Here is a 24,876-nt window from a genome sequence, read left to right as displayed (position 1 = left end):
CAGCCCTCCCACAGGATGATTTAAATCAGGTGACATGGACACGAGTCACACATGCTCCAACAGGTTTGGCTCCGGTAAAAAAAAACATCTCTAGATTAATTATTGTTCTGCTAAAACATTGTTGCCGCTTAGACATTGTTGTTCACGTGTCCTAAATCGAGAAACAAAATCGCTTCACCTGTTCTATCGTTTGTTGTCGTAACTTTCTTACCTGCCCCCTGCTGGGCATCTGTTTAAAAAAGAGCTTCATAGCTCATCGGATTTATTCCCCAGGTTTCTGAAACACGCGTGCGCCGTGTGTGTGTGTGCGCGTCATGCCGTGGGGAGCGGTGGTATAGTGGTTATCGCTACGAACCCGGTCACCCGAATTCGATTCCAGCTCACGGCCAACACCAGAGACGATTATCTGAACCTGGTCCTGGGCCTCCTCCCCTAGGTCGACTCAGCCTAAAATGAGTACCTGGTGCGGTGTGTAAACATCGCCACAAGGGAGACAAAGGTGGTGTTTGCCGTGTCAGCCTTCATAGGTGCTCGCTAACAGCACTTGCACTCCAACAGTCTGTTACAGGCTACACGTAAGGGGGATTTTAATCTTTGTCATACAATAGGCGCCGAATTGAATGGTCAACCGCAAATGTGGTTGCATTGTGCGAGACGTTATGGTAATCCCCGTAATGTCCTCGTTTAGCGGCGTATTTGTTTGTTCCTTCCAAACAGCGCCGGGAGGGTTCCTAATACATTGAGATGTACGACCAATTCCAAACGGGGTTTTCTTTCATTTTAATCGGTGATTTTCTTTAGAGGAGGAGAATGAACTTAGCCACGCTACAGGACTGCGTCTGGAGGAAACCCAACACGCATCGGTGTGGGATTGGCCCACTTGCTGTACTGCCATCTGATGACCGCATGGCACCTCTCCGTGGATATCGGTCCACACATCTTCGTGTGATCCACCAACCATGGACTCCAAAGCGCTGGATCACAAAACACTTAATTAAGAAACACTACCAATCCTGAAATATCGAATTGCAGCGCGCTGCGCTATGAATACTGTTACCTGAAGTGTTTCCTGGCCACGGCTAACATCAGTGGCAAGGGTGGTTCACCACCCCGCACTGACCAGCGTGGTGAAGTATGGCCAAACAACCATCGTGAACGACAAGGCGTGGGAAGGCCTTCATCCAGCAGTGGATTAACAAAGGGTTGTAATGTGTTTCAATTATGACTTTCTTTTTTATTCATGCGAAAGCCGCCAACTTTGATGGGCGAGAACGAGCGAGTGCGGGGCAAGCGGTCAAGGGATGGAACGTGCCCGAGAGAGGACATCCACCGGGGAGATGGAGCGATGAACTCAGCTCCTCGTGTGCTGCCAGACGCTGGGGAGGGTTACATTACATCCCAGGATCGTGAGAGATGGCGACGGCTGGGGCCTTCATCCAGCAGTGTATAGATCATTGCTGATTAATAACGAACACCACCACGACTGTAAATGAATATCACCATCCTGTGCTATTGGTTGGATGGTCCCCGCCATGGTAACGTGGAATGCCCACAAACAGATCCGAGGAGACGAGTCTGAGCTGAGTGCAGCCTCATCCCCCCGTCTGAACTGGGAGGCTCTTTGAGTTTTAATCAAGATAATGGAATCGGTCGTAGTGGTCAGTTATAGATGTCAGCCCAGGGGGAGGGCCGGTGGGGGGGGGGTCATCCTCAAGGGTCAGCCTCAGTGCCGGATTCAGCTAATGCGGAGTCTGATTCCAAAGAACACAGGATGAGATGTTACTATCCTTTGTGCAAGCACTTCCAAGAGTTCATGAACAGTGAGCCTGGTGAAATTTGGGGAGCGCATCGTCAGTAGTGACCCTTTGGTTCCTAGGGTGTTTCGGCCTTTCATACTATACACCCTCCCCAAAGGCGGCCAGCGACAGGGTGATCAATTCTACGCTTGCGTCCCATTCCCAATTAGTCATAGGAGTTGCCTTGTTGTTGGTAGCCAACATCCCATGGGACTATGCATGGCAGGGGCGTCCTCCTCCCTGAGTCAAGCATTGTTGACTGCATACCTCCTGGCCCTCTCACTTTGGGGCCCAGCTGGGGTCTTTCCTCTTCATCCAGAGCCACTGACTGCTGCCTTCTGCCGCCTCCGATACAGCTTTGATTGCCGAACGCTGGCTCTGGCCCTTAATTCCCAGGTCTCTAAGCAGTCTGGTTGTAGATGTTGCCACAAAACCTCTGCAGCCCACCTCCACTGGTCGGACTTCTGTGTTCCAGCCATGATGCCGTGCTTCGGCAGCTAGATCGGCATAGCGCAGATGTTTTCGCTCATAAGCCTCATCTACTGAGTCCTCCCAGGGTACTGTGAGCTCAATGATGAAGACCTTCTTGAGCGAACGGGACCAGAGCACCACGTCAGGTCTTAGGGTGGTGGTTGCGATCTCCGGAGGAAACACAAGTTGCCGGCCAATGTCAGCTAGCATTTTCCAGTCGCGGGCCAAGCGCAGCTGGTCTCGCTCTATTGGTGTAGAGCCGCTCTTCGGTGGTTTAGCCCCTTCGCGGACAAAGATCGTCCGTAAGGGGTGTGATGCTGCTGGGGGTGGTAGGGAATTGGTGGCAGCTCGCTTGTCCTCCAGGGCGGACGCAAGGTTTTTAAGGACTTGGTTGTGACGCCAAGTGTAGCGTCCTTGGGTGAGGCTTGTTTTACACCCTGTGAGAATGTGCCTGAGGTTGGCTGGCATGGAACAGAGGGCACAGTCCGGATCTTCACCATACCATTGGTGAAGGTTAACTGGTGTTGGAAGGATGTCATATGTTGCTCTGATGGAGAAGCTCAACCGCCTCGCTTCCGTGGCCCACAGATCCTTCCAGCTGATCTTCCTCTTCTCCACACTGTCCCATCGAGTCCACTGTCCTTGTTTGGCAAGAGAGACTGCCTTGGCCCACCTTGCAGCCTCCTCCTGATGGCGTACTTCCTGCACTACCATCTTCCGCCGCTCTGGTGCAGTGGCCTTACTCCAAGCAAGTATATATTATAGAGGGGCCCTACATATATTATAGAGGGGCCCTACATAAAAAAAAAACGTTAATATTAAAACACGTCAATGTTTTACTTGCATAGTAAAGTAATTTTAATTTGCTATACACGTAGGCTTTCGCGACCAATATTATTCATAATATAGGTTTTTGGGTCAGATCGCGTTATTTATAAATGTGTCGTAACCCTCCACCACCCAACACGGCTAATCAGTAAAAAATGTGTCACGTTTTTCAAACGACAAAATAATTCACTTCTTTAGCCTTTGATAAACGTGACACATTTTTTTACTGTTTGGCCGTGTCGGGTGGTGGAGGGTTACGACACATTTATAAATAACGCGATCTGACCCAAAAAATCTATATTATGAATTTGCTATACAGCCGGATAATACGACAAATCGCGAACCTTAAACACCCATTCGTTCATAAAAGTTAAAGGCAGTATAGTACTGTAGTAATAGAGCAAGTGGAGAATACTCTTGGGTTCTTTCGGTAAAGTCACGTAGGTAGAAAAATAATAGATCACGACGTTTCGATCGCAACACAAGTTTTTTTCTTGCTGTGGTTGTCCCACCTGATGACGATTGCTTGTGTTGCGATCGAAACGTCGTGATCTATTCTTTTGAATTGATAGCTTGAAAGCATTTAGCGTGGCCCGTAGCATATGTTACTTTTGCTACTAGGATAATCCGGCACTGGTCAGCCTACACTTGCACCGTATTATAGGAATATAAATATGTACCAGGACAAAATTTCGATTTAAAGCTTTCGTGACTGCAATGATTCATATTCTTGGTTCTTTCGGTAAGGTCAAAATTTATTGCTGTGGTTTTCACACCTGATGATGATTGCTTGTGTTGCTATCGAAACGTCGTGAGAATGTTATCGTTTTATTTTTATTATTTTATTATTTCCCTTCTACGTGACTTTACCGAAAGAACCAAGAATATGTACCAGCTTCTTGGTTTTTTCGGTAAAGTCACGTAGAAGGGGAAGTAATAAAATAATAAAAATAAAACGTAATAATATTATATGATAGTATTTTATTTTATTATGTTTTATTTTTATTATTTTATTACTTCCCCTTCTACGTGACTTTACAGAAATTACCAAGAAGATGAATCCCTGCAGTCACGAAAGCTTTAAATCGAAATTTAATATGTACCAGGATTCTCAAAGCATCGATCCGTGCGTGGTGTGTGCGTTGAGCATCGTGACAACCACGTTGCGCAATCGTCTTGCGTCACGAGAATTTTGTTGGACCTCTTCCTTCCCTCGACCCTTAACCTCTGAAGCGCCTCTCGCGAACCGAGCGATTCCATTCGCCGAGATTCCGATGTCAATTCGATTCGAGCATCGATTTCTACGTCTTATCTCGTTCGATCAACAAGCCTTCGATCTTTTCGATTTAAAGCTTTCGTGACTGCAGGGATTCAACTTCTTGGTTCTTTCGGTAAAGTCACGCAGAAGGGAAATAATACAATAATAAAAATAAATCATAATAAAATAATTATCACGACGTTTCGGCTACAACGCAAGCAGCCGTCCTCAGGTGAAGAATGAAACACCACCAAGCTTGGAGCGTATATTTAAGCTGGGTTGGAGGGGGAAGAAGAGCGCCTTGACAAAATAATTTGCATATCAAGAGGAATTTAGCATGTTTATGGGAAATGCGTAGGAGGTGGGCGGGTTTTTTTTATTATTATGTTTTATTTTTATTATTTTATTATTTCCCTTCTACGTGACTTTACCGAAAGAACCAAAAAGATGAGCCTTCGATCATGGTCACGCTTGATCCAAGTAGCGACTCGGGCTCGTCGGATCTGGAAAGCTAAGCCGAGCCTGGCTAGCGCTTGTGCGGACGACCGCCGTACGTACAACGACGCAACTTGCTGCTGTTGCTGTGAAGAAGGACCGTTGCCCGAAACGTCACTTATTATACGAGTGTATTACAGTAAATCTGAAACTTGCAAGCGAAAATCAAACCGCGACGTGATATATTCATTGCATCCATTCGTGTGCAATTTGTAAGGGCGCGGTGTCACAGACTTAATTCATGTAGAGGTTATAATCCAGCGGTCGGGAACCTGTGGCTCACGAGCCATACATGGCTCTTCCAGTGACGGCATATGGCTCCCAGACAATTTAGAGTTGAAAAAAAAATCAGTTTGGAACTGATTTTAAAATACTTGTGATATTACTTAATAATACTGTGTCATTTTAAAGTAAACAGAAATTAGTTTTGAAGATACATTTCACGGGTCACGCCTGCACGAAGCTCAACCTCACCACGTATGAACCAGACAACAAGGCCATCAGCAAAAGCATGCAGCACCAGAAGTCGCATTAAAAGTAAGACATATTTAATTTATTATACGTTAAAAATACTATATGGCTCTCAATGAAATATATTTAGAAATATTTGGCTTTTATGGCTCTCCCAGTCAAAAAGGTTCCCGACCCCTGTTATAATCCCTTGTTCATCAAGACGTCCTTTTTACTTTGATGTCTCAACAGCGTGACGGAGACCACGTGACGTGAGGGTTCTGCCTTTGTAGTGAGGGTTGTGAGTTGACGCCGAGGAGGGGGGAGGAGGCGCCTCGCCCCCCCCCATGTGGAGTGACGTCACCCGCTAATTAATATAAATGAGGGGGGAGGGTGTCCATTTGGAGGACGTCACCTGCTCATGAGTATTAATGAGGGGGGGGGGGGGTCCATGTTGAGGACGTCACCTGCTCATGATTATTAATGAGGGGGAGGGATCCATGTGGAGTGACGTCATCTGTTCATGATTATTAATGAGGGGGGCTGTTCGATGTGGAGTGACGTCACGAGCGTTGCACACAGACATTCTTGACTCAAAGTAGGTAATAATAATGGTGGGGGTCCGTAGGGAGGACATCACCTGCTCATGATTATTAATGAGGGAGGCTGTTCGATGTGGAGTGACGTCACTTGCGCATGCTTATTAGTGAAGGGGAGGGTGTCCATTTGGAGGACGTCACCTGCTCATGAATATTAATGAGGGAGGCTGGTGGATGTGGAGTGACGTCACGAGCGTTAATGACAGACATTCCTGGGTGATGTTTGTAGGTATGTCATCCTTTTTAAATGGGCACGGTGCTTTTTACGAATGTGTTGAGTTTGTGTTTTGTTATTTATGCACAAAGCAGGATGCTATAGGCTGCTGCGGGCCAACATTGCCAACAGATGGCAGTGCAGACAAATCCATTGTTGTGCTGTACTATGCTCCGGCATCTATGCACCCCACCTTCACCGAGCCGGACTGGCCAGCGAGGTGATTTTGTTATCGTCTCCGTCAGGACGCGAATGATGATTATTGTGTTGTGTATTACACGTATATAGGACCCATGCGTAACAGAGAGAGGTTCTCGCCTGTCAACATTTGGCCGTTCACCAGCCTGGCTCTGCTATTGATGAGACACTGAATGTGAAAACCGGGCCCAGAATGTACAGTATAAATGATGAACCAATGCTGCTGAAGCTATACGCTCCCAGAAGGCCGTGTAGCTGATGGAATGTGTAAAAAATAATACTCATTATTACATACTCTTTCTTTCGGTAATAATAAAATAAAATATTTTATACCTACGTGACTACCGAAATAACCAAAGAGTATGGATTCGTGCAGTCACGAAAGCTTCACATCAAGATACTCTCATTATTATTTGACCATACTTGACCACGCTGTTTAGTGCGAGTTGCTGAATGTGGCAGGAAGCCCAGGTCCTGGGTCAGATATCGCTCACCGCCGATGACCGCCGTGGCTGGGAATGGAACTGAGATGGCCTATTTTCATTGTGCAGTGTGCTAACCACTGCGCCACCGCTCCGTCTGGACGGTTTGAAGGGAAGATGAAGGTTGATGCATCCGTTGCTCGCCCTCTTCAGTCTTCCCCATTCACCCCTTTACCCCAACCACGCTGCCACTCACTCCTCCTCACCCCCACCAAAGACAGAGAACCCCCGTGTAGCCTTAACAGACTGTTGGGGCAAGTGCTGTTAGCGAGCACCTATGAAAGGCGGGCACGGCACACGAGGGGGTGGGTGGCCAGCACCACGCCCGGCCGCCTTTGTCTCCCCAGTGGCGATATTTACACCGCAGAAGGTACTCAATTGAGGCTGAGTCGACCTAGAGGAGGCCCAGAACCCGTTCACAGAATTGTTATTGGTGTTGGCCGTGAGCGGGAATCGAACTCGGGTTCCCGGGTTCGTAGTGCAGCGCGCTACTGCACCCTCCCCCCCTCGTTACCCCACCTACCACCACCCAGACCCCCACTAGTCATCCTACCATTCACCCCTCCAATCCCGAACCCCCACAACACTCACCGTAAACACTCACCCCACATGCTCCACCACTCAGCACTACCACTCAACCACTCACCAGTCACACCAAATACTCACCCACACCACTCACCACCCTGCCCCTCCTCACCACTGCCTAGGGCTGCCACCTTCCGCACCACGGACCAACCCCGGACACCTTTCGTAGTCGGCCCAGGGCTATGGAGACTGTGCAGCAAACTGAAATAAAGTCCAACGCAACGCCGCCACATATCGGCGCAATTCAATTCCTACGACCCGAACACAAATTCCGAACAACCGGACTGTCCGATCAAACCTGGACAGGTGGCAACTGCATCACTCAACCTCCCCGCGCCCCTACCCGATCACCCCTATACCCCCCCCCCCCCGCCAACACCAAGCCCCACCACAGACAGCAGCTGGCCTGGCTGTGTGTGTGTGGTTGTGAATATCGGGATGGATTCCTGGGAGGTTTTGGAATCCACAAAATCCTGCACTTGGCCGGAATGCGCTTCTCTCTCACCGAACATGCCCATTCATGGCCGCCGCGGCACGAAGGTTCATAATTGCCGGCGCGTGCCAGACTGTGCTCATTTGAATGGGCGTGGGAACGGCCCCCCTGCACAATCTACTTTGAAATTATATCCTTTCTGGGGGGCCCCCATGCCACGCTATGCCTTATTGCCCCCCACCCCTACCCCGAACTTCACCACCATTCCCGCGCCCCATGCACCAGCAACTTCAAAACAGAGATGGGTGGAATCGAAATCGCTTGCCATTTAGATTTGCGATTTCACTGCATTGCATCCCAATAACACGAGACGCGGTCAATTCACGTTGGGCACATATTATAGACGTTACATCGCTCAAGTAATTCGCATGCATTTTGCCCCCTTCTCTGCTTTTGGCCTGATATCTTCTGTCGCTGCTCTGGCTGCCATTCATTCTGTCATCAGCCCAAACTTGGACTTAAACCTGCGTGTGTTCTCTTACCCACCTGGCGCTGCTGCTGTGCACAAGGCGGTGTGCAAGTGCCGTTAGCGAGCAGCAGCGGCACCTACGACGGCCGAACACAACACACGGGGACGTGGGTGGCCACAACACCACGCCCGGTCATCTTCCTCCACCCATCGGGTACTCATTTAAGGCCGAGTCGACCTAGTGGAGGCCCAGAATCGGTTCAGATATTCGCCACCGTTACTGGTCGTGAAGGGGTAGCACAGAGCGCGAATCGCTATACGATACGCACTCAAAGGTAACACTCCACCTGTACAGACTCACAATCATGTGTAACAACACACCTGTATGGGAGACAGGCACACCTGGCGTGCAGGTAAATACCCCTTGCTTGTGGGTTTGGAGGTGTTGGTCTAAAGCAGCGGTCGGGAACCTATGGCTCGTGAGCCATATATGGCTCTTCCAGTGACGGCATATGGCTCCCAGACAATTTTGAGTTGAAAAAAAAAAATCAGTTTGGAACTGATTTTAAAATACTTGTGATATTGCTTAATAATACTGTGTCATGTTAAAGTAAACAGAAATTAGTTTTGAAGATAAATTTCACGGGTCACGCCTGCATGAAGCTCAACCTCACCAAGTATGAACCAGACTACAAGGTCATCAGCAAAACCATGCAGCACCAGAAGTCGCATTAAAAGTAAGACATATTTAGTTTATTATACGTTAAAAATACTATATGGCTCTCAATGAAATATATTTAGAAATATTTGGCTTTTATGGCTCTCCCAGTCAAAAAGGTTCCCGACCCCTGGTCTAAAGCGTTGGTTCGTAACCTTTACTGTAGCCGTGCACCCCTTTGGTTTTCAATCGTTGAAATAAGGGGCCGTCCATAAATGACGTCACCCGATTTTGGACGATTTTTGCCCCCCCCCCCCCTCGTCACACGGCGTCACAAAAAGTCAGACCCCCCCTCAAATATGACGTCACAAAGCTCTGCCCCCCCCAATTATAAAACATTCTTCAAATCGCTTGAAACTATTGTCATTGTAGTGCGTATTTAATGTGGCGCTGCACTCTGCTGTTGTAGGATAAAACATTTAAAAGTCTATTTAATTAAGTAGAACGTGTTGTCTATATTTATTTAAAGTTGCGCATTTCAATGTAACGTCACATTTCTCACCCCCCCCCCCCCCTCGTCACACATCACAAATGTCTGCCCCCCCCTTAGGTGCGTGACGTCATTTATGGACGGCCCCTAATGTATGATGTTAACACAAACACTTCGGCTTTATGGGACAAATTAGTTGTACTTACCTGCGCGTGCTTAATTAGTGTTTAGATTGTATTACCTTCAATCTGGCCACGTCTCGCACCCCCAGGTTTAAGAGCCACTGGTTGGGGGACGGGGCAGAACCACAGCGCCCTCTAGCGGTCAGCTGGGCAACGGCATCGTCCACTCTTCACACTTAGCCCATCCACCCCTCATCATTGCACATTGCTGGTTATGTGTGTGTATAGCTTGTGTTGGGTTTGGGGGGGAGCGGTGGCATAGCGCCTCGCGCGCTGCGCTCCTAAACCCGCGACCCGAGTTATCTTCCCACTCACGGCTCAACATCGGTGGACGGATATAGAGGGAAACTACCCGCTGTCGATCGGCTTCAGTCTCGGTGGCGAATTTCTCGGTTCACCGACGATTCCGGGGCTCGTAGGGTTGGTGACGGGGCCGAGCGGTGGCGCTTGCGCTCGCCGCTTGCTCTTGCAGGGCTTTCGCGGTTCGATTCCGGCTGCCGCTCTGGTTAATACCGCCGTGTGCATTCACAGCGAAGAATACATCGTGCCAGATGCGATCTCTCTCACCCTTCCTGATCATCATCGTCATTATCGGCCTTTGCGTCCATCACGCTGCCTCTCACGAGCGGCAAGAGCGTTGAGCACGTGGTGATGCCAGCACACAGGGTGTGAGCACGTGGGTGAGGGTGTCAGAGCACGTGGGGGTGTGAGCACGTGGGTTGGGGTGTGAGAGCACGTGGGGGTGTGAACACGTGGGTGGCGGTGTGAGCACGTGGGGGTGTGAACACGTGGGTGGTGGTGTGTGAGCACGTGGGGGTCTGAGCACGTGGGTGGGGGTGAGCACGTGGGTGGGGGTGTGAGGGCACGCGGGGGTGTGAGGGCACGCGGGGGAGTGAGCACGTGGGTGGGGGTGAGCACGTGGTGCTGTGACCACGTGGGTGTGGTGAGCACGCGGTTTATTGCAGCAATGATAGAGTATTGCAAACCACAGACGCGTCTTGAATGGTTACCAACGGAATATAAAACACAAAAACTGTTTAAAACACGTGCTGCACCATTTGATTTAAGCCTCTCAACAACACCACGGTGGGGTTGGAGAGCTGGCGCAGTGGAGAGCGCTCCGCACCTTGAACCCAGGCGAGCGAGCCGGGTTCAACTCCCGGCTGCAGCCAACGTCGATGGCGAGCGACATCCGAAGCGAGTCCTTGAACCCGACTCCATTCACCAACCGCCCGCTGACTGGCGTGGTGAAGTTACAGTTTGGGAGAATTGCAATAATCAGCAGTGGATTGAGAACGGATGTACATTATGAATTTATTATACAACACCACGTGAAATGTACAGCGATCAAAGTCTCGTTCAGACGCGGTCGACAAGAGCGATCGTCATCACGGTCGTGGCGGAGGCTCCGCGTAGAGCCCAACGCCGCAGAGGGGCCTTCACAGCCAACGGTGGAGTCCAGGGTTGGGGGGTTTTGGGTCGGGCCACGTAAACTATCCGGCCCCGAATTTGTGTCGTCAAGTCCCCGCACCGCCCGACACGGCCAAACGAATTCAATTGTCGCGCGGCGTACACAGGCGTCTCGCGGCGCGCCGACCAGCGACGTTCAAGAACCAAACCTCCTCGCGGCCGAGTCGCCCTTCGTGTTCGAGATGCGGCCGTTCGGCTTGCGGCCGCGCCGACGCAGCAATCGGGGCCGATGCTGCGGGAAGTCGGAGCAAAATCCACAACGTTCGGGAGGGAAAAGCCATCCGGGGGGTGCCACGATTCCATTCAAGAATCGATTTTTTTGCACCACCGCGTTTGCGTTGGTTTCCCGTTTGTACCACCTCGTCTGCTCCATCCACCTAAATGCAACATCAGCACTCGTTCGCATATCGTTTACGTAAAAATTGATTATATCGATGCATGGCGAACCTCAAGTCATCAGCAGTGATGAACCTCTGCGTCTGTAGACCCCCATTTGTTGTCCACGCTTCTCGCCCAGCATGTCACCGAGCAGAAAAAAAGTATAACCCGTAAAAACAAAGTTTTTCACTATTAATCCTTTATATGCGTGGCGGCTAGAGTCCTCTCGTCCTCTGGCTTGAGATGGCTGCCACCTATGGGTCAGATGATTGCATTGCACCATTAAGCAATTGGTAATTAAATATTATATTTTTGTCCTAAAAAGTGTAAAAAAAATTTTAAAAAATGTTCACGAACATTAATTGTCACGCACAACGAGTCTGTGTGGAAAATGTCAGCTCGATTGGATCACGGGAAGTGGATTAAAAAACGACCGAAAGATTTGCACGGTCCTAAGCAAGCAAGCGAACTTAATATAAAGGATTTAAAAAGACAAATAACCATCGTGCGTTGGATGGCTTTGCATCGAACCAAGAAGAGAGAGAGAGTCGTTGTCAATAAACACGTGGCAATTCACCAGCACTGGTTCAAGCAAGCCCGGCTCTGCTGGTGAGACACCGAATGTCGAAACCGGTGCTTTCTGCTCGCGTTGAACCAATGCTGCTGATGAGATGCACTCACAGAAGGCCGTGTGGCTCACGGGATGTGTCAAATATTTTTTTACGCGGAGGGGACGGACACGGTAAGGTGGCGAATTGTCAGTTTATTGATTCTGTTACTTAATCGAATCGCCATGGTTACCACCATGGTTACTGCTATAACCATGGCGACTGCTAGCTATTACCAAGGTTACCGTTCCTTCGAACTACGCTCCTTGATTCCTCCGCCCGTGTCGAGGACTCGGTCTCTAGTAGACACGGACCGTGTCGTCTCAACCGCCACCACCACCACCACACTGCAGGTCACCAACAACCCACTCACCAACGCACTCACCAACCCACCCACTCACCCACCCACTCACTCACCCACTCACTCACCCACGCTTCTCTTTCCGCTTCTTCCCCGGCACTCCGATGGATCCCAAGGAGGGCGGTCCTAGAACTCCAAGCTGCCTCCACTGGGCGCTACATTAATAAAACAACATTCAATATACTTACCTCTGGTAAATATCAATATCAATTTGGTGGGTCTCGCGGGGGAGGGGGGGGTGGGGCAGTGCACCCAGCAGCAGCGTGAGAGTCAACCAGCAGCTATAGTCACCCTTTTTCCCGCACCTCCGATTAGCACGGTTGGCTACGACGTGCGGCGCGAAATAAGTTCAACGTGCCCAACGTGCGTGTCCCTCTTACGATGCCACCCGGGGGTCGGATTATCTGGAGGCGCACGATTCGTCCCGTTATCCGTGATTTTTCGTGAGTGATGAACACACAGACGTCTGGAACGATTTTTCAGATAGCAGGATAAAGGGGGGGGGGGGCAGGGGGGTGATTCGCACGCCGATGTGGTTTTCTGGTTGTACCGCTCTGTGCTGCTCAACACGATGTCCGACGTTTCGCTCCACCCAGCGGCTCGCGTCCTCCCAACGCCGCGTTCCAAACCCACCGAGTCCTCCGCAAGGCTCCCTCCGCGTCTCCGTGCTGGTCGACGGCCGCAGCCCCCTCCCCCCGGCCCCTCGGCCCCCCCTCCCCGCAACTCCCCCCCACCCCACCCCCACCCCCGCCCCTATGTGCCGTCGCTGAGCACGTTGAGCAGCGTGTCGGGGTCCATGCCGAGCTGCGAGGCCATGCTGCGCACGTCGAAGCCCAGCTGGGTGAGGAAGGCGATGGCGCTCACCTCCTGGCCCGTGAGCGCGTCGCGCAGTGCCGGGCAACTCGGGTTGCAGTGCGGCCACGGGCAGCTGTCGACAGCGCGGAAGGCGCAAGGCGCCGGGGCCGCCGGGGCCGCCGCCGCCCACCGCTCCGCCGGGGTGGAGGACGAGGCGCTGGTGCTGCTGCTGCCACCGCTGCTGCTGCTGCCCCCCTCGCCAGCGACGCCGCTGCCAACGGCGGGCGGTGACCGTTCCGCAGCAGGCTGCTGCTGCTGCTGGGTGCCGTTTCGGGACGCTGCGTGCTGGAGGTTCTGCTCCCAGCACTGCAGGGCGCGAGGCAGCGTCAGCCCCTTCACCTGGACGTCAGCCCAGCCACTAGGGAGCGGGGGAGGGGGTGGACAGGGGGGGTAGAGGGAGGGGGAAGTGTGAGAGGGGTGGGGAGAGGGGGGGGTGCAGCAGAAAGCTATCAGCCAACTGCACCGAGCTGGAGGAGGAGATGGAGGTGGAGATGCGGTGGAGTGACGTGAGAGGAGGTGGCGAATGGACGTTCGTTGAGAGAGAGAGAGACAGAGAGACAGGGAGAGAGAGACAGAGAGAGAGAGAGACAGAGAGAGAGAGACAGAGAGAGAGACAGAGAGAGAGACAGAGAGAGAGACAGGGAGAGAGACAGGGAGAGAGAGACAGAGAGAGAGAGACAGAGAGAGTGCGAGAGTGGCCCAGGCGACGGGGACGGGCGATGAGCATCAGCTGCGAGCCGCGAGCAATATCTACAGCGCAGCATTGACAGCAGCAGCAGCAGCTGCTGTACCACGCCAACAGTGAGGATTTGAATTTGTCATCCACAATTTTATCTGTGATTGTGCAATCGGCGTCGCGTCGTCACGAGACGAAGAACCCGTTGGGAAATGTCGCACAACAGCGACGCGACCCTTTTCCGCGTTAGAGATCGGAAGTGGATGTCGCAGAGCTAGCTCCGAGGCCCCCACGAGTGACCTCTGGTCCACGCAGGAGGGAGTGGCACTTGCCACCCACACTGCCACCGAGAATAAAAGCGACTACGTTGACAGTCAAACCGTTATTTGTAATTATTAGTGTTGACTTTGAGCCAAAATTAAACCAAAAACTAAATGCATTGCGATGGTTTGTTTTGCGCAGTCATTGATACACGGGTCGACACCGTCAACCCAACTCAATGCACTTTGAGAACCCGGTTCTAATCACGGGCAGCGGCTGAAACCCGTATACGAACCCAGGGTCCCAGCGGTGCCGGCTGAGCACGCTGACCTCTGACCTTTTTCTAAAAAGGAACCCAATGAAGATGATGGTGTTAGTGATGATGATGATAGTGATGATGATGATTGTGATGATGGTGATGATGATTGCGATGATGATGATGATTGTGACGAAGGTGATGAGGATTGTGATGATGATGATGTTGCTGCATCGCAGACGAGTCTTACCTGCTCGTGATAAGCGTGTGAGCGAGGCACGCGGGAGAGAAGACTGCCCTGTTTAAACAAATACACGGCCACACAGAGATACACGACAAATATCAACGGGCAGCTAAACAAATGAACGCACGTTACAAATGCTACGGGCCCCGCACTTTCAAGGGCCCCGCGCTAAATGCTTTCAAGCTATCGATTCCGGTTCAGTGATTCTGCACTTGCTCTATTACTACAGTACTATACCGCCTTCAACTTTTATGAACGACTGGGTGTTTCAGGTTAGCGATTTGTCGTATTTTCTGTGGCTGTATAGCAAATTAAAAAACACAATTACTTTACTATGCAAGTAAAACAATTGTGTTTCAATATTTACGTGTTTTTTGTAATATAGGGCATCTTTATAACATGTGCTGCAGGGCCCGCACTCGCTTCATCCGGCACTGGGTGGGATGGAAGCACAGCGGAGTGGGTTCTGGGTCTCTCCCTCGCACACAGCACGCTGGCGCTGACTTCTCTCTGGGCACTCCGGTTCCCTCTACAACGTTTCAATCGGTCACCTTTTCCTGATGACGAACGCTTGTGTTGAGATCGAAACGTTGTCGTTTTTGTTATTTTCTTTGAACCTATCCACGTGATTTTCTTGGTTCTTTCGGTAAAGTCACGTAGAAGGGAAATAATAAAATAATAAATATTAAACATAATACATTTTTTTCCCTTCTACGTGACTTTACCGAAAGAACCAAGAAGATGAATCCCTGCAGTCACGAAAGCTTGAAATCGAAATCTATCCACGTGACTTCACCGAAAGACCCAAAGAATACGAAATTGATAGCTTGAAAGCATTTTGCGCGGGTGGACCTTGAAAGTGCGTGGCCCGTAGCTACTACATATGTAGCTACTTTTGCTACGAGGATAATCCGGCACCGCACACGACGCATGACATAGGCATGTTCACGCGCGAGCCGCTGCCTGTCTCTGCAGTGCCTCGCGTGTATCCTTGCCGCCCGGGGCCTCGCTCCCCGGCCCGGCCGCCAGGGGGCAGCGGTGCCACTCGCAGCCCTCGCCTCAACAACTCCGTTGCGCCTTCGCGGATGACAGAAGCAGTGCCCCCCCTCCCCCCTCTATAACGTTTCGGGAAACGGTCCTTCCTCAGAGCAGAGCGTCCATCCAAATCAGCCAGCACTGGCCCTCCCTCTACCCCTATAACCACGCCCTGCGAGGCCACGCTCCCCGACCTGTCGGTGAACGACCTCTATTCGGTGGTGGACTACGCAGTGGTGGAATATTCAGGGGTGGACTACTCAGTGGTGGACTTTTCGGTGGTAGACTACTCAGTGGTGGACTATTCGGTGGTGAATAATTGTTGGTGGACTATTCGGTGGTGGAATATTCAATGGTGGAATATTCAGTGGTGTACTACTCAGCGGTGGAATAATCTGTGGTTGACTATTCGGTGGTCGACTATTTGCCAGTGAACTATTCAGTGGTGGAATAATCTGTGGTGACCTATTCGCTGGTCGACTATTCAGCGGTGGACTCATTTCTCGGTGGACCATCCGGCGGTGGCCGGCGCTGTTTGTGCGGCCACTCACGGCAGCGGGTGGAGGGTGGCGCGCAGCTCCTGTCCCAGCTCGCGCAGGTAGGGCAGCTGGTCGCCGCCCCGAGTCGGGCCCAGCAGCTGCACGTTGTCAGCGGTCAGCTGGGCCTCGTCGAAGAGCCATTGCGCCACAAACACCGGGGCTGGAGGGGAGGGGGCAGGGGGAGTGGGTGGAGGGTGACTGGGTAGGTGAGTGGGTTGCTGAGTGGTTGGGTGTTTGGGTGGGTGGGTGTGTGGGGTTGGTAGGCGAGTGGTGTGCGTGTAGAGGTGTGCGTACAGTTGGTGCTCGCTAACAGCACTTGCCCCTACAGTCTGTTAAGGCTATATGGGGGATCTTTGTCTTTGTACAGTTGGCACAGTGGGGGGTACAGCTGGTGGTGCATCTGCGAGTCATCTCGGCCAGCCAACCCATGGCACCTGCTGGGTCTGTCCCGTGACCTCATGTCAGTCAGCGAGCCTTCGACGCTTCACGTGGCCTCAAAGTGCACCTGGCCTGGCACAGGCGCCATGGTGATGTCACCATCAGTTCGTGGCGAATGGCGGGTATTGGTACAGTTGTGTATACAGGTGTGCATACAGGTGCGTACAGGTGTGTACGGGCGTTTTTATAGATGCGCGTACAGGTGCGCGTAGGAGTGGGTGTAGGTGAGCACACTCACTGGCGAGCGTCTGGAAGGTGATGAAGCCAAAATAACATTTCCACTCCTCCCCCGGGGGGAGATGCAGGCGGGCACCGCTCCGGAACCGATCCGTTCCAGAACCTGGGCACGGCGGGCAGAGAGCACGGGCACGTCAGGTGAGTATTCTTGGTTTTTTTCGGTAAAGTCACGTAGGTAAAAATTTTAAATTAATAAAAGTAAAATTAAATAAAAATCACGACGTTTCGGAGGCAACACAAGCTTCCGTCTTCAGGTGGAACCGTCACAGCCACGACAGCTGTATCAAGTAAATGAGAGATTACAAGAGCTACCACTCCGTATATATAATGGTTGAAGAGGGGAAGGGCCAAGTACGGCACACTTTTTTTATTAATATGGTAAGGTGAGGCTTAAGACTAAGAATAGACTGCATAACAAAAGCTGTCGTGGCTGTGACGGTTCCACCTGAAGACGGAAGCTTGTGTTGCCTCCGAAACGTCGTGATTTTTATTTTATTTGACTTTTATTAATTTTAATTTTTTACCGACGTGACTTTACCGAAAAAACCTAAGAATATGAATCCTTGCAGTCACGAAAGCTTCAAATCTAGAATTAACGTCAGGTGAGGTCACCACGTGAGCGCGGCTGTGACGTCACATGCCCGTGACCCCGTGACCTCGCCCTCACCGGACGGCGTGATGCATGGAGTGAGCAGGTGAGGTCACCACGTGAGCGCTGCTGTGACGTTACATGCCCGTGACCCCGTGACCTCGCCCTCACCGGACGGCGTGATGCATGGAGTGAACGGGGGCCCCCGGGCCGCAGTCCGCCCCGGGCCGGACCCCCCCTCCGCAGCCGGGGGCCGCTCCGCTCCCCCTGCGCTCCACGAACCATCCCGAGTCGGCGAGCCCCCTCAGCTGGGCAGGGACCCCTAGGGCACGGAGCTGGGCGGCCATGCTGTCCAGGTGCAGCAGCACTCCCGTGCCCCCCGCGCTGAGCCACACGTGGAAGACAACAACAACAACGACAACAACTCAGATTTTCTTTTTTAAACAGAATCAGAATATTTAGTTACACTGGATAGAATCCGATGGGCTCTTCTTCACAAGCGTCACAGGTGTCACAACAATGAAGAACGGCGAACAACCACATCAACAACAGTAACAACATCGGATGAAGGTGGTCTGGAGTTAATGTTGCGGACGAGACAGCGCTGGGGCGGATCTTGAAAACTCGACGGAGCATCGGAAACGGCCGCGGACGGCGCTAAGAAGGGCGCCCTGCGTGCAGGACACTGCCATCATCATCCACCATAATATACTCATCATCATCATCATCACCATAATACACTCATCATCATCATCATCACTATAATACACCATCATCATAACCACCATAATACATTCATCATCATCATCATCACCATAATGATACACTCATCATCATCACCACCACCATAATACACTCATCATCATCACCACCACCATAATACACTCATCATCATCACCACCACCATAATACACTCATCATCATCACCACCACCATAATACACTCATCATCATCACCACCACCATAATACACTCATCATCATCATCACCATAATACACTCATCATCATCACCACCACCATAATACACTCATCATCATCACCACCACCATAATACACTCATCATCATCACCACCACCATAATACACTCATCGTCATCATCATCACCTTCATCATTACCATCATCGCCATCACCTTCTTCATTACCATCATCATCATCAACCATAATACACTCATCAGCATCATCACCACCATAATACACTCATCATTATCATCATCACCACCTTCATCATCACCTTCATCATTACCATCATCATCATCACCATTGCTATCATATACTACGCCTCATAACACAACGTTTTAATGCGCTGCACGTGAATAACGAGACGCTTAGGAGAGACAATCCACGCAATAAAAACCCGACAACAACAACAGCAGCAGCAATGATGAGAACTACACTCGCGATGGATGGAGGCAGCATGAAAGTCCCAACCGTGATCAAAGCCACGCGTACTAAATCACAATCGTGGCACAGCTGACGTCCAGCCAATGGGGTAAACCGGGTCGGGCTTTCCAGATGGATTTCAAAGCGCCGCTGACAGAGTCACAACAAACTTGAGGGCCGCGTTGACGGGAGAAGATGCAACGAAAGCACCCCCCCCCTAGCCCCCAAGGATGGAGCGGAGCTCGCTGGAGACGGCAGCAAGAGACGGGGTAGAGGAGCACGCGGATTGGAGGTGTCGCCAGGCATGCGCGCGAGCAGACGCAGCGGCTCGCTCGCGTCTCCGTGTCCCCACGCGAGAGAAGGGAAAAAACGCACGTGCAAAGCCGTGCCGGATGAAGCTAGCGCGGGGTCTGTAGCATATGTTATGAAGGGGCCCTAAGCCCCCCAAAAAAAACGTAAATATTGAAACACAAAATTTTAACTCGCATTGTAAAGTAATTTTATTTTTTCATCTGCTATACAGTGAAATAATACGAAGAATCGCTAGCCTTAAATACCATGTCGTTCGTAAAAGTGGAAGGCGGTATAGTACTATAGTATTATAGCAAGTGCAGAATCACTGAACCGGAATTGATAGCTTGAAAGCATTTAGCACGGGGCCCTTGAAAGTGCGGGGCCCGTAGCTACTACATATGTAGTAGCTACTACATATGCAGCTACTATGTAGTAGCTACTACATGCAGCTACTATGTTGTAGCTACTACATATGTAGTAGCTACTACATATGCAGCTACTGCATATACATCTACTTTTACTCCTAGGATAATCCGGCACTGGTGCAAAGTCGTTCTGACACGTCCCATCAGCAGCGCGGCGTCGATGGAGAGCGTCGTCGCAGCAGAACGGACTCGAGACAAAGCAACGCCGTGGAGCGCATTGAGACGAGCGAGCGGGCGGAGGGGCCGTGAATGTACGTAGTGTGGCGGCGGGGGCAGGGGAGACTAAGCACGGAGTGGCAGCCGCGGAGACGGAGCGGTGGGCTGCTCGGTGGGGCTGTGGCGCCATCCAGCAATGGGAATGTCACGGTTGAAGATGTTTGTCGTCGTCATCATCATCATCACACCGCTGTTGACGTATTGAATTTGTTTTATCGTTATAATGTCCAACCCGTGCCACCACCACCAACACCACGCGCTACCAAAGACAAATATCCCCCGTATAGCCTTACAGACTGTTCGGGCAAGTGTCCGTTGAGGGCCGCACGGCACATGAGGGGGTGGCTGGACCAACACCAAGCCCAGCCGCCTTTGCCCCCCCGAGTGACGATGTTTGAGGCCGAGTCGACCTAGGGGATGGGTCCAGGACAAATTAAGACAATCGTCACCGGCGTTGGCCGCGAGCGGGAATCGGAACTCGGCTCGCTGGGTTTGGAGCACGGCAGCTCCCCACCACCAGCAACCACCACTCACTCACCTGCTGCCCGCCAGCATGATGGTGCGCGCGTGACCCATCCCGTGCCTCACCAGCTCCACCACCACCTCCCGCAGGATCCGCGCCCCTAGGAACGCGTACCCACCTGGGGGCGAGGGGGGAGGGTCGGCACGGGGGGGGGGGCACGGGAGATGGACACACGCCCAAAAGGGAATTTTTGAAAATGAATTTTATTTCATTAACCAATGCAGCAGTCGCTCAACCAGCCCATTCCAATAATCACATCAGCTGTTTGGACAAATGATCGGCCACTTGAACCAATGAACCCACTGCTCAAAATCAGAGGATCAATAAAGCACCCAGTCGCCCGAATCATCCAACGAACACAAGCGACCGATCAACCATTCAACAAAAAGGCTCGACCCACCGAGCAACCGATGAATGAATAAACCGATCCACTCATTGAATTCATTAACCAATCACTCAACCAACAAGTCACGCAATCCATATCCACGAATCGATTGGCCTCCGAGTGACCCACTCAATCGGCTACTCAATCCACCCGGCGCGCACGGAGCCGAAGGCCGATTTTGAGTTCCAGCCGGGTGACCCACGCGAGCGTCGGGGGGGGGGGGGGGGGGTCACGGGCGGGGGGTCGAGAGCGGCACGAACCCTCCAGATCACGGAGGCCTCGAGACTCGGTGAAGGCCGTCGCTGCGGCGGGGAACTCACCTCGACTGGAGCGCGGGCGCGTTCCCGCTCCACACGTCGCTCGAGCAGTACGGCACGAAGCTGCAGCAGACAAAGACAAAGATACCCCGTGTAGCCTTAACACACCGTTGGGCAAGTGCTCTTAGCGAGCAAACCTATGAAGGCCGGCACGGCACACGAGGGGGTGGGTGGCCACACCACGCCCGGCCGTCTTTGTCTCCCCGTGGCGATGCTCACATCGCACCAGGGACTCATTTGAAGCTGAGTCGACCTAGCGGAGGCCCAGCGGGAATCGAACCCGGCTCGCCAGGCTCGTAGCGCAGCGTAGCGCTAACCGCTACGCTGCTGCTGCACACACACAAAGATAAAGATACACCCCCCCCCGCCCGTTTGACACGGAGACTTTCTGGCTGGGCAGTGATGTGGTCCAGAGGCAGTGCGTTCACCGCTTGTTGTCGAGGTCCACTTACAATCTGGTGGGCTGTCCTGATTAATGCCGTGGGTGTATTCACCGTAAAATATGCGCCTCGTGCTTCAGAGTGGATGTCAAGAATCCCCTCGCGTCACCGAGAAGAATATAGCGTTGCTTGCCAGCATCATCCAAATTTGGCAAATTACAAAAATTCCGTTGAACATGTACCAGGCTTTCGCGACCAATATTATCGATAATACAGGAGTGTTTTGGGTTAGATCGCGTAAATATATAAATGTGTCGTTAAAGCCGCCACCACCCGACACGGCCGATTAGTAAGGTTTGTTGCATAAACAGAGCATGCCAATTCGTTACTAGTACAGCACACCGGTGCGTTGGAGAGAATCTGGCCATCGCCTGATGATGCTGATTGTAATTACTGGCAAAACGTCGTACTCAGATTGTAAATGTTGTGGCTTGGCTCTCCAACACACCGGTTTGCTGTACTAGTGACGAATTAGCATGTTCTGTTCACGTGACAACCCTTACTAATCGGCTGAGTGGTGGCAGGTTTGACGACACATTTATATACCCCCCCCCCCTCCCGTGTCGACTTTAACAGACCGATGGAGCAAGTACCGAGAGCGGGCACCAACGAAGGTTCCGGCACGGCACACGAGGGGGTGGTTGGACAGCGCCTCGCCCGCCGACTTTGTCTCCCCATTGCTGGCATTTACACACCACGCCAGGTGCTCACTTGAGGCTGAGCCGACCTAGGGAAGGCCCAGGACCGGTGCTAATTTATCATTTGGGACCACACACAGCAGCAGCAGCAGCAGCATCGCCCCTCTTCTGTAAAAAAAAAAAATTTGGTAGGGCCCTCCTGAAGCGAGTCCTTGAGACTCAGCCGCCCAAACCCCCTCGCCACTTACACGGTGTTTGCGTTCCACCAGTGCGGGTTCTCCTCGGGGCGCGGAGACAGGATGCCGTTCCCTGCAGCCGGGAACCACGGGGGAGAGGAGGGGAACCACGGGGGAGAGGGGAACCACGGGGGGGAGAGGGGAACCACGGGGGGAGAGGGGAACCACGGGGGGGGGGGAGAGGAGGGGAACCACGGGGGGAGAGGGGAACCACGGGGGGAGAGGGGAACCACGGGGGAGAGGAGGGGAACCACGGGGGTAGGGGAACCACGGGGGAGAGGGGAACCACGGGGGGAGAGGGGAACCACGGGGGAGAGGGGAACCACGGGGGCAGAGGGGAACCACGGGGGGAGAGGGGAACCACGGGGGGGAGAGGGGAACCACGGGGGGGGGGGAGAGGAGGGGAACCACGGGGGGAGAGGGGAACCACGGGGGGGGAGGGGAACCATGGGGGGAGAGGGGAACCACGGGGGAGAGGGGAACCACGGGGGGAGAGGGGAACCACGGGGGGAGGGGAACCAACGGGGGGGAGGGGAACCACGGGGGGAGATGGGGAACCACGGGGGGAGAGGGGAACCACGGGGGGAGAGGGGAACACGGGGGAGAGGAGGGGAACCACGGGGGGGAGGGGAACCACGGGGGGAGAGGGGAACCACGGGGGGGAGAGGGGAACCACGGGGGGAGAGGGAACCACGGGGGGGGGGGAGAGGAGGGGAACCACGGGGGGAGAGGGGAAACCACGGGGGGGGGAGGGGAACCATGGGGGGAGGGGAACCACGGGGGGGGAGAGGGGAACCACGGGGGGGAGAGGGGAACCACGGGGGAGAGGAGGGGAACCACGGGGGGAGGGGAACCACGGGGGGAGAGGGGAACCACGGGGGGGAGGGGAACCACGGGGGGAGGGGAACCACGGGGGGAGAGGGGAACCACGGGGGGAGGGGAACCACGGGGGAGGGGAACCACGGGGGAGAGGGGAACCACGGGGGGAGAGGGAACCACGGGGGGGGGAGGGGAACCACGGGGGAGGGGAACCACGGGGGGAGAGGGGAACCACGGGGGGAGGGGAACCACGGGGGGGAGGGGAACCACGGGGGGAGAGGGGAACCACGGGGGGGAGGGGAACCACGGGGGGGAGGGGAACCACGGGGGAGAGGGGAACCACGGAGGGGAACCACGGGGGAGAGGGGAACCACGGGGGGAGAGGGGAACCACGGGGAGAGGGGAACCACGGGGGGAGAGGGAACCACGGGGGGAGGGGAACCACGGGGGGGAGGGGAACCACGGGGGGAGAGGGGAACCACGGGGGAAAGGGGAACCACGGGGGGAGGGGAACCACGGGGGGAGAGAGACAAAACAGACGTCACATCACAGCGATGTCAGCGTGCCCCTGAAAGTCTCTTCAAAGTTGTTTTGATTCGGATTAAGGAGGGGTTGAACTATGCAACCCAGCCCTGCACCGCCTCACCTCAACAACAATAGCGTCACCAACAATAACAACAACAGCGACGATAGTGTTACCAACAATAGCGTCAACAACAATAACAACAATAGCGACGATTGCATCAACAACAACAAGAGCGTCAACAACAAAATCAACGCCAATAGCAACAGAGGAGCAGGGTCTGTGCACGTGCTGTAGCGGCTGTGGTGGTGGGGGAGGTTTCGAGTGCGTAGCTGCTGTACACTTCCACACGATGATGATAAACCACTTCGTTGAGCTATCATCGCTTCGGGAAAAGAGCGATTTCGCTCCGTGGGGCCTTATCTGGTAAAATAACAATTGTTTTAAGTTTAGTTTTTAGTTAGACTAAAAAAGTGTATCTTCTTGGTTCTTTCGGTAAAGTCACGTAGAAGGGAAATAATAAATAATACAAATAAAACATGATTTTATATATTTATTTCCCTTCTACGTGACTTTACCGAAAGAACCAAGAAGAATGAATCCCTGCAGTCACGAAAGCTTTAGATTTAAAAAGGTTAGTTAAAATAAAAAGTTTCGTTTTTTAAAGTTTAGTTTGTGGAGTTCTTTTCCACATCTGTCCCTCGACATAAACATTTTTTGTAGCACATCCCATCACCACACGACCTCGTGGGAGTTGTCCACCGTCGCAGCAGCGCGCATCATTGTTGCTTCGACACGCGCAACGCTGCGGAAGACGTCTCGGCTCACGGCGTCTCGACTCACGGCGTCTCGACAGCAGCGGCAGGCGTCGCCGCAACAATCACTGCTGGTGAACCGTCACACTCCACGTGGGGTTGGTGGCGTGGGGGGGAGATGAGGGCGAAGAGGGTGGTCACGTGGCACCCACTCCTCCTCCTCCTCCTTACTCACCTGTGCGCGTGTGGGCCAGTCGCCGAGCTCATGATGATGGAGGGACGCGAATCGCGCATCGCAGCTTTCCCTGCTGTGGCAATACCAGCCTCCTGTGGGGGCGGGGAGAGAGGGGGGAGAAGGGGGAGGAGAGG

The 24,876-nt window shown here is 52.8% G+C and overlaps 1 protein-coding gene across 1 annotated transcript in view; it reads right to left on the bottom strand.

Annotated features, from left to right (window-relative positions):
* Positions 1–10,836: 10,836 nt before the first annotated feature.
* Positions 10,837–24,876, bottom strand: part of LOC133347879 (palmitoleoyl-protein carboxylesterase notum1-like) — a 15,249-nt gene continuing 1,209 nt past the window's right edge. The window contains exons 2-9 of the mRNA XM_061560602.1: positions 22,423–22,483; positions 21,100–21,159; positions 20,410–20,517; positions 17,727–17,939; positions 16,968–17,044; positions 16,304–16,451; positions 14,724–14,771; positions 10,837–13,638 (exon numbers count right to left, since the gene is read on the bottom strand). Coding sequence (XP_061416586.1) covers positions 13,179–13,638; positions 14,724–14,771; positions 16,304–16,451; positions 16,968–17,044; positions 17,727–17,939; positions 20,410–20,517; positions 21,100–21,159; positions 22,423–22,483 — 1,175 coding nt within the window. The 3' untranslated portion in view covers positions 10,837–13,178. The remainder of the gene's footprint in view (positions 13,639–14,723; positions 14,772–16,303; positions 16,452–16,967; positions 17,045–17,726; positions 17,940–20,409; positions 20,518–21,099; positions 21,160–22,422; positions 22,484–24,876) is intronic.

The sequence above is a fragment of the Lethenteron reissneri genome, chromosome 3, assembly GCF_015708825.2.
Source record: "Lethenteron reissneri isolate LAM-NWPU_2019-01 chromosome 3, ASM1570882v1, whole genome shotgun sequence".
Lineage (NCBI taxonomy): Eukaryota > Metazoa > Chordata > Hyperoartia > Petromyzontiformes > Petromyzontidae > Lethenteron > Lethenteron reissneri.
This window is presented reverse-complemented; position numbering and strand designations above follow the sequence as displayed.